At 29.5% G+C, this 13,702-nt stretch overlaps 1 protein-coding gene across 2 annotated transcripts in view; it reads right to left on the reverse strand.

Annotated features, from left to right (window-relative positions):
• Positions 1-13,702, reverse strand: part of LOC136977518 (ubiquitin carboxyl-terminal hydrolase 2-like) — a 77,853-nt gene continuing 64,151 nt past the window's right edge. For both annotated transcript variants that reach the window (XM_067273012.1, XM_067273013.1), the window contains exon 12: positions 1-1,493. In XM_067273012.1, the coding sequence (XP_067129113.1) occupies positions 1,403-1,493 (91 nt within the window). In that variant the 3' untranslated portion in view covers positions 1-1,402. The remainder of the gene's footprint in view (positions 1,494-13,702) is intronic.

The raw sequence follows: 13,702 nt of genomic DNA on the forward strand, positions 1-13,702 counted from the left end.
TCATATCTGAAAGTATCTGCTAAAGATTTGTACATTTTGTTTCATTTTTTTTTTTTATTAGTTAGTAAATGTACTGTACATCTGTTAAAAAATATTCTCTCTTCCAAAACCAATTCTTCAAAAAAATTTTTTTTAACTTGAAATTTATATGAGATTAGATAAATGTAAATGTATAAACTATTATAAAAATGATGAGGGGATGGCTGGAAGTACAGTTAAAAAAAAAAAAAAAAGACAAAGGTTAAGAACCAAAACATTATTTTATTTTTGTTTTTAGTTGGTTATTGGTTCATAACTGTGATTTACCTTCTGTAAATGTATGAACAGACTGAATTTCAGTTCTTTTCATTCCATTTATTATAAATCAACTTACAGTAGAATGTTTACTGATAGATAATACTTAAAAAATCATTGGAAATTTTATTAAAACATTTATAAATTGATAGCAGTTACCCAAACAAAAATAAATGCCCTTGTTTTTCTAATTAATTGAATGATTCTGATTTGAAGTAATAAAAATATGAATCAAATCAAATATAAATTATTTTTCTTAAACTTAATATTTATCATAAAACAAGCAATTATTTATTGTGATATCATCACAATGCTGGGCTGCAATATATGCTCTCCATCTCAAATTAGTACTGTAGTGTCCTGTACCCTGTACATCACATTTTTCTGTTAGCATGCAGTCATGCCGTCATCTAACTAGCTTTTGGAAAAATTTTTGAATTGAAATAATGTGACTTCTGGGTTGCATTGGAAGTGCATGTGTAGTTAATTGAGATCTCCTGCACCTAAGCTTTCCATATCTGGTCTTGAATTTCATTTATCGAACACCGTTCTCGAGATTAAGGAAAGACGGACAGGCAGATGGACAACGGTGGGAATTTACAGGTCTACAATTTTTTCAAATTATAGCCCAATTAAGCTCTAAGTTATGTACCATCATGTCATGTTTGAACTCTCCTAGCAATTTTGTTAATTCAGATTTAATTCAGAATATATTTTTCATTTTTTTTTAAATTTGTCCTTTAAATATAATAGAGAATTTAGGGGTAAAAAAGTAATAATATTCAAGACAAACTGTATTAAATAAAAATATTTGCTAGTTTAAATTATAAACTTTTACAATAAACTGCTTTAACAATAAATATAAATAACACATTTATTAAAAATATTTCATTATTATTGTATAACAAGTTTTTTTCATGTAAATTTTAAAATAATTTTGATTATTCACTCATTCATTACTTGAAGTTTTTTGTTGTATTGTTATTAAATATTTATATATCACAATTATAAATATTTGTCATTAATAAAATTTTTAAAACATAACAAATTATATATTAATTTTATGACTTAAATATTTTTCCTTCTAAAAACAAACAGTTATCGTTGTTCACAGTCTTGAAGATCTTCCCGAGATTTCATAAAACAATATATAAGCTTCTGCTGTAACTAAGTCATTTGTTGTAATATTTTTGGATACTCTGAAAAAAATAAAATAAAATTTTTATTTAAACATGAAGTACCTTTCTAATTTACTATTTTTAAACTAAAAAATTCTTTGGAATACAAATTCCAAATTTTAAAAAGGTTTACACTAAATAAATAGTTGTGGTGATATTTATAGATTAATACTATTCTTACAGGCCACAAAAATACATTTAGAGTTACTACAAATTCCTCGATTGGAAGTTTGTAGTAAAGAAAGTTTCTAAAAGTTTTGGACATTTGAATTTAAATAATTTTAAAAATAAATTAAAGCAATCAAAAATATATTATCATTCACTTTTAAAATATTAATGATATATTTATATGTAATAAATTTTTATTAAACAGACTTTTTATTATTTTTTTAAAACTCTTTCTGTCTTATGAGCACTACAATAGAGCAATTAAGTGTTTTTTTTATAAATTTCTTATATTTTAAAGATTTCCACTTCTAACCAGATAAAGTTAAAATAAAATATAAAACTGAATTTTTTATTCTAATACTCAGTAAGACTGAGATAAAATGCATACTGGGTTGAATTATTTAATCCAGCCTAATCTTCTCAAGTAATCCTTACAATTAATACTTTATTATACTCATATATAAATTAAACAAAGATCAAATTAATATTTTAATTTATATTAAACTATTAATTATTTTCTGCAATTTTTGACTGGCATATCACTTAATAATAAAATAAACTGATTCAAAGAATTATAATTTAATAGAGTAGTTTTATAAATAAAACAAAGTAAATAAACTTATCTTAAGTTTAAAATTTAATTTAAAAATAAGCTTATAATGTTGTTTTTTTTAATACAAACTGTTTTTCACTGTAAAGCAGTGGTGGAGAAGCAGCAATTACTGACGATTATTATTATTGACCAGAATAGAAAAAAAAATTGACTCACTTTCTTTAATCTGTCACATTATTTATGAATTTTCAATATCAAAATTTTTCAATATACATATTTTAAGTTTAAAAATAAAACAAACAAAGCTATATGAAAATATAATAAATCATTAGTTTTTATAGGAATATTTATATATTTATTTATTTATTAAAGGGAAATGAAACAAGATTTAAGATTAAGTTTTTCAATTAATTTTGAATATGGACAATTTTGTTAAATTATCATTGGAAATAATTTCATAGACATTTTTATAAGTTCTATTTCTTGTTCTGTTTTAAGAAAATCTAGTAATGACTTATTATGCATAATTAAGAAACAACACTTATTTGTTGGCTATAAACAATTAATAAATTCAATGATCTTGACACTTTTATATGTACAATAGTCATCTCAGTAATCCACACCAATAGTTCAATTGTTCATGAGAGAGATTGAAATGGATATTTCTTAAACAAGTCATTATTTTTACTTATTGAAATCTATATTTTTATATAAGGATTGTTTAAAGATTTAGGAATTCCATTTTGTTTCCATTCTTGAGACCATCCATTAATTACTTGTACAATTTTTCAGCTACTTTTGATCTATTATACCCTGCTGTGTACAATAGATGTACAGTACTTTTTGGTTTGCCAGAAGTGCATCTATTTAACCTTTAATTACATATACAATAGTTTATGGACATTTTGACTGAAGAAATGACTTTAAAAAGTTCTGCAAATATTTTCTGATAGTAAGCAAGTGTATAAAAACAAATGTGTATGTCATTAATAATACTAAAAAGTCCACATAGATAATGCCTCAAGTCCCTCCCTCCTCACCACATGGAATGATGTAATTTTTACAATTCTCTCTCTCCTTAAACTGTACCAGTACACCTAATGGACAGCCCTTGTATATTTGTTAACAAATATTAATTACAACCTTAAACACAATCATACTTTTCCTTCTGATAAATTAAGTTGCATCTACACACTGTGTTTTGAAACTAAAGTGAAAGCATTAACCATCTGGTAACAAAATACATTATAGTTGTGATTATCCAAAGTAATATGGATTAATAGTATAACAGATAATCAAAAACTTGAACAACACTGAGTATTTAATAAAGTATTAAATAAACTGGATTTGGATTATATTAACATGGATAGTGTAGTCTATTTTTAGGTTTGACCTACTTAATGAGCATAATGACTTTTAAATTATATAATAAAATACTTTTAAATTTATTTATAACTGTATTAATTAAAGCAAATGTAAACCTATAATTAAAATTCCTTTAATCTTTTATAAAATTCATTTTGCCATGAGAAGTCATCAGAAATCAGAATAAATTGTTTTAAAAGCTTTTAGAATTCCTTCTTAGTACTGCACTTCATCATCAAGATCATCAAATCCCATTAGCTTTGCCACTGGACATACGTGACTATGCAGCCAGTAAAGCTGCTATGTGCCATGGGTTTACAGGAAATTTTAACAATGCACCTCTGTAGTTGGCAATCAGAAGCTTATGTTTTTGCTTTCAAGAAAGCAAAAACATAAGCCTTTGGCACTGTAAGTTGAATTCAATCATTTTTTCCAGATCTTTTTGGGTGCATTACATTGTGTCTTCCAGTTATTGGGTTTTTCTGTCCAAAGTAGTTTATATGACAAATGAGATGGATCCATTCTGGATGTATGTCCAAACCATTGTAATCTGTGCTGCCGAATGGTTGATGATATAGTTGATATAGTTGGCTGATTTAAACAGTACTTTCTGATGTTTTCATTGCATATGTGTTGTAGTAGGGTTATATCTAGCATTTTTCTCAGAGTGCATGTGGAATGTCTAGTTTATTTTCATCTGATTTCAGCACAGCCCACATTTCAGCACCATAGAGAAGTATGAGTAAAATTAGAACCCTGTATAGATGTATCTTTGTGCCAAGAGAGATATTTTTTTCTTTTCCATAAGCACCTGTTGAGCCAGCCAAATGTTGCTGCTGGGCCAATCTGGCTATTGATTTCTGCTGTGGAAGCAGTCTGTTTTTCTTGTAATATTGAGCCAAGATATTTGACATTGTTGACCTGGTCAATTTTGGCTCCATTAAGATGAACCATAGTTGGTGAGCCATCAGAGATCATGACTTTAGTTTTTTCCATGTTGATGACTACGCCATATGATTGGGCAATTTGGACAATCAAATTAAATATATCAGTTGACTTAACCCACACAAGATTCATGAAATGTATTGTATTTAGTTATGTTTTCTTATCTTTATTCACAAAACATTCTTTTACAATTCATCTTGGATAATGTGGAAATGGTTAAATGGGTCTTGGTTAATCAAGGCTCTACTATAATAAATATTGACTAGGGCATATCAATTTGCAGAGAGTATTTTTTATTCCTACTTAACTATCATCTATTCAAATCAAAACAGTTTGATACCCAATAGGATGGGATTTATCTACTGCAAAAACATTTTTTGGATTTCACCATTTCAAACACTTTCATAAAAATTTGCCATTACAACAATTAAAGACCTTGTCAAGTAAAGTCAAGTTAAATATTAAAAAGTATACATATAGTGAAACTGATGTTTTCAACCTTGATTTGTTTTCATAGTAGCTAGATATGACATGTTAGAGTCATTGCTGTTCTAGTACTATGGTTGGACTAGCTTGATCCCAATTCAGGTCAAATATAAAATAATTGTAGATGTCTTTGCTTTTCAATAGAAATTATCCAGTTTGTACAATACAATGTCAGGATTGACCCCTATCAACTTAGAAATTAAACGCATTATTTGGCAGGAAAACCTTGTCACCTTACTCTGGAGAGATTATAGTGACTCGGATGTCAACAAAATGATTGATCAAGGTCAAACTGGGGAGGAATCTTTTCCTCCCCAGTTTGACCTTGATCAATGATGAAAAATTCAGCATCGACAAAAATACCCTCCCGACTTATGATTACCATCCCTCCCATCAGCTTGCCCCTGACGTTTACTTTGAAGATCCAGGTGATCATCCCATGTTTAGGATTTACACCGACGGTTCAAATATGATTGACAATGTGGGTGCTGCCTTTATAGTTTACTCCGACTTAGGCCACGAGCTTCACAACACTTGCTTCTGTCTAGGTACACACTGTTCGATAAGCACAGGTGGAAACTTTAGCCATTTATATGAGCTTAATTCACATTAGGCATAGGAAGGACAAAAGACACTACACCATCTCATACACCTCATTCTCAGACACTTAGACAACAACATTAGAATAGATTTCCAATGGGTCCAGAGTCATGCAGGAATTCTCGGCAACAAGACCACTGACTAGGGTTTATACAAAAACCGACTTTTTAAAAAACCAGTTTTCAAATCTCAACCTTTCTATGAAACCAGTTTTAACTGGTTTTTGAATTTTCATATTCCCAAATAGAGAGATAAGGGATATTTACAACTTATTTTAAAACTTTTAATTTATTTAATATTTATAATACTGTATTTCAAAAATATAACAAAATAAAATTGATAAACATCTACACAAAACAAAACAAAAAAAAAATACTAGATTATCTATATATCTACATATCTACATTAATATAGATATATATATATCTATATATCTACATTAAACTATAAAATTTACTCCATAGAAAACCATAAAGAAAAACAAACAACAATGAATGCCTACAAAATATTATTTTATTTCTTATTTTTCCTAAGAAAATATGATTTTAGAAAGAAAAGAATGTCTATGGATCTGTTCCTCAACCGTGTCCTTATTTTGCAGACAAAATTGCCAGAAATAGAAAAAACTCTCTCACTTGCTATTGAGCTGAATTTAATCATCTTTAAAGCATTAAATAATAAATCTAAATATTTTGTTCTTTGTTTGTACCCTCTAATACTAAAAACTCCCTTTTTAGTGTCTTAAGGCTGGATGAAGTCACTTTTTCAGGTTCTTAAAGATATTCATGTATTGATTTTTCCATAGCATTTTTTAAAGCCATGGCTTGATTTTCTTTTTCACCACAGTTTTCATCATCACAGTCATCTTCTGTAGAATAATTTGGATATAATCTTGATAATATTTGTCCAGATAACTTAAAGATATCAGATTTTGCAGCTACTGGAAGAAATATGCTAGAAGACTTTGTCCAAACGTTCTGTGAATTCTGTAAATAAAGCAGAAGTGTTCAATTTTACTAATCCTGATTGTCTTCTCTCTTGAATTTGTACCTCTACAGCATGTAACAACTTGGAACTAATTTCAGTTTTCAAACTTTTCAATTCACATAAAAGAAATTCAAATATGCTTTCATTCGTTAATATATAGGACAACAAGATCTAAAGCATCAGCTGCTAAATGTATTAGTCCTAAAACTTTAGGAAGATCTACAATTTTACAATACTATGCTTCAAACCACGTGTGAGAAGCACCAATGTCATTCAAAACTAAACACATTCCTTTAAGTGCACAAATCTTTCTATTGTTTTTCTGTTATTGCAAGATTTTTCCCTATTGTAAGGAGAATTGGATGCTTTTTTTAGATGTAGAGGGACTTTTTTTGTTTTTGTAGTTAGTTTTATGAAACTTAGTATTTAACTATATTCCCGTTTTACGCCAGAAATGATTTTGTGTCAAAATGTTGATGTTTTTAATCAAATAATTAATTAATTTTTATGTTGAAGTCTAGGCTCAAAAACCGGTATTTTAGTTGGAAAAACCGGGTTTTCAAATTATATAAATTTCTTAAAAAACCAGTTTTTCAAATCCAGGTTTTAAAAACCAACAAACCCTACAGCTGACCAACTTGCCAAACAAGCTGCAAAGTCTTCAATCACTAGTACTTTCAGTTACATTCCTAACTTGTACATCAACAATCACATCAAGAAGCAAATCATCATTGTCTGGCAAGACAGCTGGGACCATGATACGCTCACCTATACTTTCATCCTCAAGGTTGACATTACTGCGATTCTTTGGCACTTTTATCCTAGTTACACCCTCACTCAGCTACTTACAGGACACGGCAACTTTAAGCAATACTTGCATAGGTTTAACGTTGGGGACAATCCACAATGCAATTGTGGTATTCAGGAGGATCAAACACCATTTCGCTTTGATTTTTGCTGCAATTGGTACAATCACATTAGGGATAGTTTAATGAGAACTGCTATTCTTGAAGGATACAACTGGCCTTGCAACCCACACCAGCTCATTCACATGCGTACAATCATCTGCACACATTCATATCCTTTAGTGGGGCTCTTGAGAGCACTTACTCCGGGGTCACGTTTGGCAATTAGCCTTCCCTTGCTTTGTTTCAACTGTCGGTATATAGCTGCCTTTGAACTTTGTATTTTAATTCTTATTTTCCATCTTTTTCAGTCTAAATTCAGTTAGTTTAAATTAGTCCTAGTTGTAAATTAGATTAGGGACTCTTAGCTTGGTTTCCGGTTAGGTTATGATAGGTTAGGTTAAATTAGAGTAGGGTTTGTTAGCTTTAGCATCTGGTTAGGTTCGTCCTAGGTTATGGTAGGTTAGTTTAGTTAGTAGTAGTTAACATTTAAAAAAATAATAAAAAATAATAAATAAAAGAAAAAAAATATATATATATATTATTCGGGTCTTGCTCGTTTGCTCTGTCAGTCCGTTCATCTCGTCTAGTTTGTCATTGTGAATATAGAATACAGTATTGCATCGATATAAAGAAGACAGACAAAGCATCCATAGTTGAGGGTGTAAGGTTACGTATCTCAATCATTTTTATAATTATAATTTGTGGAATCTTTTACTCAATCTCTGGGACACTGCTGAGGACATCCATCTCTTCCCTTTGAGAACACCTATGCATGCTTGCTTCATTTTAGACTTTTCAAATTCCATGTGAGCTTTCCATCCACTCTCTTCGATGCCCAATCTCAACCTTTTTCTACATATTATAATAGTATGCTGCATTTTTATTATCTACCTCTCTAATCCAGTTGTACATATTTTTCAATTTGCTACTAAAGTAATACATATGTTTAACTTTCTTTCTTGTTGGTGTCTGGATCTTGTTGGTATTGAAATCATTATCAGAATGCATAATGATAAAAAAATATATAAAAAATAATACTAGCTTGATATAAAAGTCAACACTTAAATGTAGACACTAAGATTGGCTATCATGAGTCCACAATAACAATGTTGTTAATTTCAAAGGCATATACAATACAACGGATGATCTATGGCAGTGTGAATTAGCAAAATTAGAATTGTTGCAGTGTTGCCAGATTGTCGAATTTATCCTATTTATCCTATTTTTATGATGCATTTGACACCAAAACCAGCATTGCTCATAGCCACTATTTTTAATTTTTAAACTAAGGAAACAGAGTTTTTAGACATCTTGAAGGATTTTCTCAAAATGCATTACCCAAGAATCAAAACTGGGATGGTTGATCATCCTACCTAACTGATATATAGTTTAAAATGTAACATCTCAAACATTCCATTTTTCCCAGATTTGTTTTATTTCTGTTTGCAGTTCATTATAGATACAATTATAAACAAGTGAAATGGAACAAATAAAAAAAAAAAAAAAAAACAGAATATTTGAGGCAGAATCAGCTAAACTCCATTAGGTGCCAAAAAAACAAATTGGCAACCAAACAATAACTTGTATTGTTTCATTTAATATTTGATAAATAAAATACAGTTTTACTACTCAGACACCTTATACCTCTGAGAAATTATTAATTTCATAATGCAAACGTTTTCCACCTGTTCCACAGGTCATCTTCAAGCAATTTTTACTTTTGGAATGTTATCTCGTGCAGGATCGAATGTATATGCGCAAGATATTTCAAATTTTAAAAAACCGTTGGAACATTCCATGTAAAATATAAAATATAAACAATAATAAAAACATTAATAAAATTAATTAAATAAACGTATTGATCTGCTAAATAATAAGTTAAGGGATGTAAGTTGACATAATATATATCTATATTTTATATGGGATGAGGATATGCTGTATGCTTGATTAAAGAGCATTTGCCTATTGCTCCAACATTTATGACAGAATACTAGAGTTGAATAGAATTAGAACCATTGCGACAACCCTAGGATTTAAAAAGTCAATAGTCGAAAACCTAATAAAATCTTATATAACACCTAATAAAAAGAAACCGAAAGGGAATTCAAACGGAGAAATAACTAAATTCACGTACAGAGAAGGTTTGTCCACCACAATGAAGGAAATAGCCAAATGTAAAAATGCAAAGCTGATTTATAAGCGGGCACCCACCATCTACAGTGCCCTCAGGAACGATAAAGATAGCACAAAAGCGGATGAATGCTGTGGGGTCTATAAAATACCATACGAAAATGATCAACTGGGCCTGAATAAAGAATACATAGGAGTCACTAACAGAGGCTTAAACAAAAGACTAAAAGAACACATGTATGACATCAGTAAAGGACACTGCACTACCACCTTATCAAGAATGGCACAAACGGAGGAATCAGTAATTAATTGGAATGAAGCCAAAGTTATCAAACAAGTACGCTCACCATCGTTAGCATTAACCACGGAAAAATTTGAAATATACAGATCAGGGACAACAGGTAGATGTTTGAACTATGAAGACGCAACGAATTTGCCAACTGCGTGGAAATTCATGATTGACAAACACCCCATTTAATCAAGCATACAGCATATCCTCATCCCGTATAAAATATAGATATATATTATGTCAACTTACATCCCTTAACTTATTATTTAGCGGATCAATACGTTTATTTAATTAATTTTATTAATGTTTTTATTATTGTTTATATTTTATATTTTACATGGAATGCTCCAACGGTTTTTTAAAATTTGAAATATCTTGCACATATACATTCGATCCTGCACGAGATAACATTCCAAAAGTAAAAATTGCTTGAAGATGACCTGTGGAACAGGTGGAAAACGTTTGCATTATGAAATTAATAATTTCTCAGAGGTATAAGGTGTCTGAGTAGTAAAATTTTAAAACTCTGAGCATTTATTCAAGTATAAAATACAATTGTCCAAAACTTAAGGATGAACATAATTCCTAGCAGTGATGGCTAGAAAAAGTCATCAAGCCAGTTGGCGATGAGTCTGCCAAGATGTTTTGAGTGCTGCATCAGAGTTCAATGTGGGCATATTCCATACTGACAGGTCTCTCTGCCTGGGTATTGATAAACAATTTCCATCCATTCTCTACCTATGTCCAACTGTTTTATATATCTTTTTCACCAAAGACTTACTTTTATTGCTTTGATTTGTTGAGTACTACAAGTTGTTGAGTATTACCATGTTAGGCATTGAGTAATACAGAGCAGTGTTCAGTAATGCAGAATTCTTGCTAAGTCTAGTTATGCTGCAATGTTGAACTCGTTTCTAACTACTGCTTGACTCCTCTCATCGCTAGAATTTTAGCTAGTTCAATCAGCTTCTTTTATCTATGCTAACTTCTGCTAGCTACGTCATTGTTTTTGTCTTGTATGATTTACAAAATGGCTGTTGTATTGGACTGAACGTATTTTATTATAACAATCACAAAGTTATTCTCTCATTCTAAATCATTAACTCATCTAAAATGACTTCAAAATGCAAAATTATCATACGTCAGTATAACAGATTCCAAATACATTTTAACGAAAGATAACAGTCCATTTCATTGATTACAATTAATAATTGCTTCATTAATTTCATCACAATCTGATGCAGCTTTCATTTGAATAATTGTATTGGTTATTTCATCCTTTTCGACCAGTTCATTTGCAACAATTGTTACAATCATAATTCATCCACCATTTTGCCCAGCTATTTGTCTAAGAATAATCGTTCAATGATGGCCCAGAACATTCTTAGCTCTGCTCACTAAGCCCTCAGAATTCTAACTTAAGTGTTCTGCATTACTGAACATGGCCCAGTTCTTGCTATATTTATCTGCATTCATCTACAGTTCTCTCCATTTATGTACAAATGTCTGTCCTTAAGTTTCAGATATGTGTATATTACCATTAATATGTAATAATAATGCCTATCCTAAAAAAAAACAAAAAAAGATGATTTTTAATGTGCTGTATCTATAGTATACTTGATGTTTTAAGAGCCACCTGAGGCTGTGGCAAGTCCAGGTAGCAACATGGCCAATGTGAATCTTGATGAGAATGATTCTCTTTTCATATATAGAGTAAATTAATAGTAAATAAAGTAATTTCCAATAATGCCATTGTTATTGATTTTACTAAGAAAATATCCAATGATAAGCCTATTGCTTAGCTATTATCACTGAAAAGAGTTAACTAAAATTGACAATCCTCTTCTAAACAAATCTCTGAGAATAATGTGACCAGATGTCAAGAGTAAAAAAGCTGACAAGGGCTCTTGCTTGACTTTCCTGGTATTCAAATGAGGTTAAGGGGATGATTAGTAAGTTCAATAATTTTCAGTTATACTGGGATATAAAATTTAAGTAATAAAAATAGCTTAAAAGGAGTCATTTTGTTGAATTATAATAAAAATTTCTATTTAAAAAATATCAAGTTTAAAAAACATTATGACTAACCAAAAGCCAAAAGTTAAAACTCTATGGTGTCATCTGTTATAAAATGTTATTTAAAAAAATTTGTTTTTATTCTTACAAGATTTTATTTGGTAAACTAAGCACTTGTAGGAATAAAAGAATTACATAACTGAAAATTTTAGAGATATGACCCTTTGTATCTCCCAAACCATTTTCCTGATCTAATTTTCCAGAAACTTTCTATATATTATTTTTCCCAATACACAAACTATCCTGCAAAATTTCAGAAATTTTCAACAAAAGACACAGGAGTTAAGCTTCAAAGTGGGTGAACAAAATCATGCCCTCTCTCAGCATTCACACATACAGGAAAAAACCCCCCAACTTTTTTGCATTTCTTGACATTTCAAAGTCTTGAGTCCAAAAAATGTAAAAATCTTGGGGCCCCATCTTTGAGTGATATACATAACGGGAAAAATATGGCAAACAGCTGAAAATGTAAAAAAAAAAAAAATATATTTTACCTCAAAATGTGGGACATTATAAGAAAATGTAAAACATCTCTTTTCTCTCCATAAATAAAACTGTTGTTAGAAAATACTAGTGTAATTTACACCATAAATCAAAGTATTTATCATAAACTTTAATTATTGATATGTATACATGTAAAAACTGGATACTTTAGTGTATGTTTCAGTGATAAGAGCTAAGCAATCATTGGATATTTTCATCATAAAATAAATAACAATGACATTATTGAATATTCCACATTCCTCAGAGAAACTAATCTTTTGTAATAATTATGGCACTTACAATAAACCTATAAAATTCTGTACAACTCATTTCTTTAAAATTATATTGTACCATCAACAAAATTTTAACAGATTCAATGAATAAAAGATTGTATTCATTAATCTACTGTGTTACTATCATTGGAAAAAACACACTCAACATTTGCATTGTATCCTGAAACAGAAAATACTCATTCTGTCATTTTAACTTAGTAACCCATTTTCCTTGATATGATATTTTATCAATATCTCACCTATTGTTTTCAATGTATAAACCTGTCACCATTCAGGGTCAACTTCTGAATACACAAAGCAATTTTCTAGTAATCAGATATCTGCAGTATTTCCCAGAATAGAGTAGACATTTTAGAAAAAATAGTAAAATAAATCATGGCCAACGTTATTTAATATTTAATAAATATAAAATGTAAAAATACAGCGCATTCACAAAGAATAAAAACCTTTGTCTTTGTTTTCTTTTCCATTGTTGCACACCATCAGTTGCAACAATGGAAAGGAAAGCAAAGACAAAGGTTTTTATTCTTTGTGAATGTGCTGTATTTTTGCATTTTATATTTATTAGAGTATGTCTACTCTAATGTTGACATGTTGGATCTTGAATGTGTATCACTCTGCTACCATAGATCATTGTATAAAATAGCTTTGTTACTTAAGTTTACAAAGTATACTTTATTATATACTTTGTAAACTTATCTATAATTGTATTGTGTTGTATTGTGTTTATAATTGTAAGAAAACAATAGTGGTCTTAGATTAAACAAATCTTCAAAAGTTTGATGACAAACTGTTTCATAAGTTATTAAATTATTTATTTTTATTACTGAAATTGTATTTTACAAATAATATGAAGAGTTTTACCTTTCATTTTAAGTTAATATAATGTTTAACAAACATAAAATAAAATGAGGTTTTAATTAATTGACAATACTTTATCAAATAAA

The sequence above is a fragment of the Centruroides vittatus genome, unplaced genomic scaffold, assembly GCF_030686945.1.
Source record: "Centruroides vittatus isolate TY-2023 unplaced genomic scaffold, ASM3068694v2 contig_460, whole genome shotgun sequence".
NCBI lineage: Eukaryota > Metazoa > Arthropoda > Arachnida > Scorpiones > Buthidae > Centruroides > Centruroides vittatus.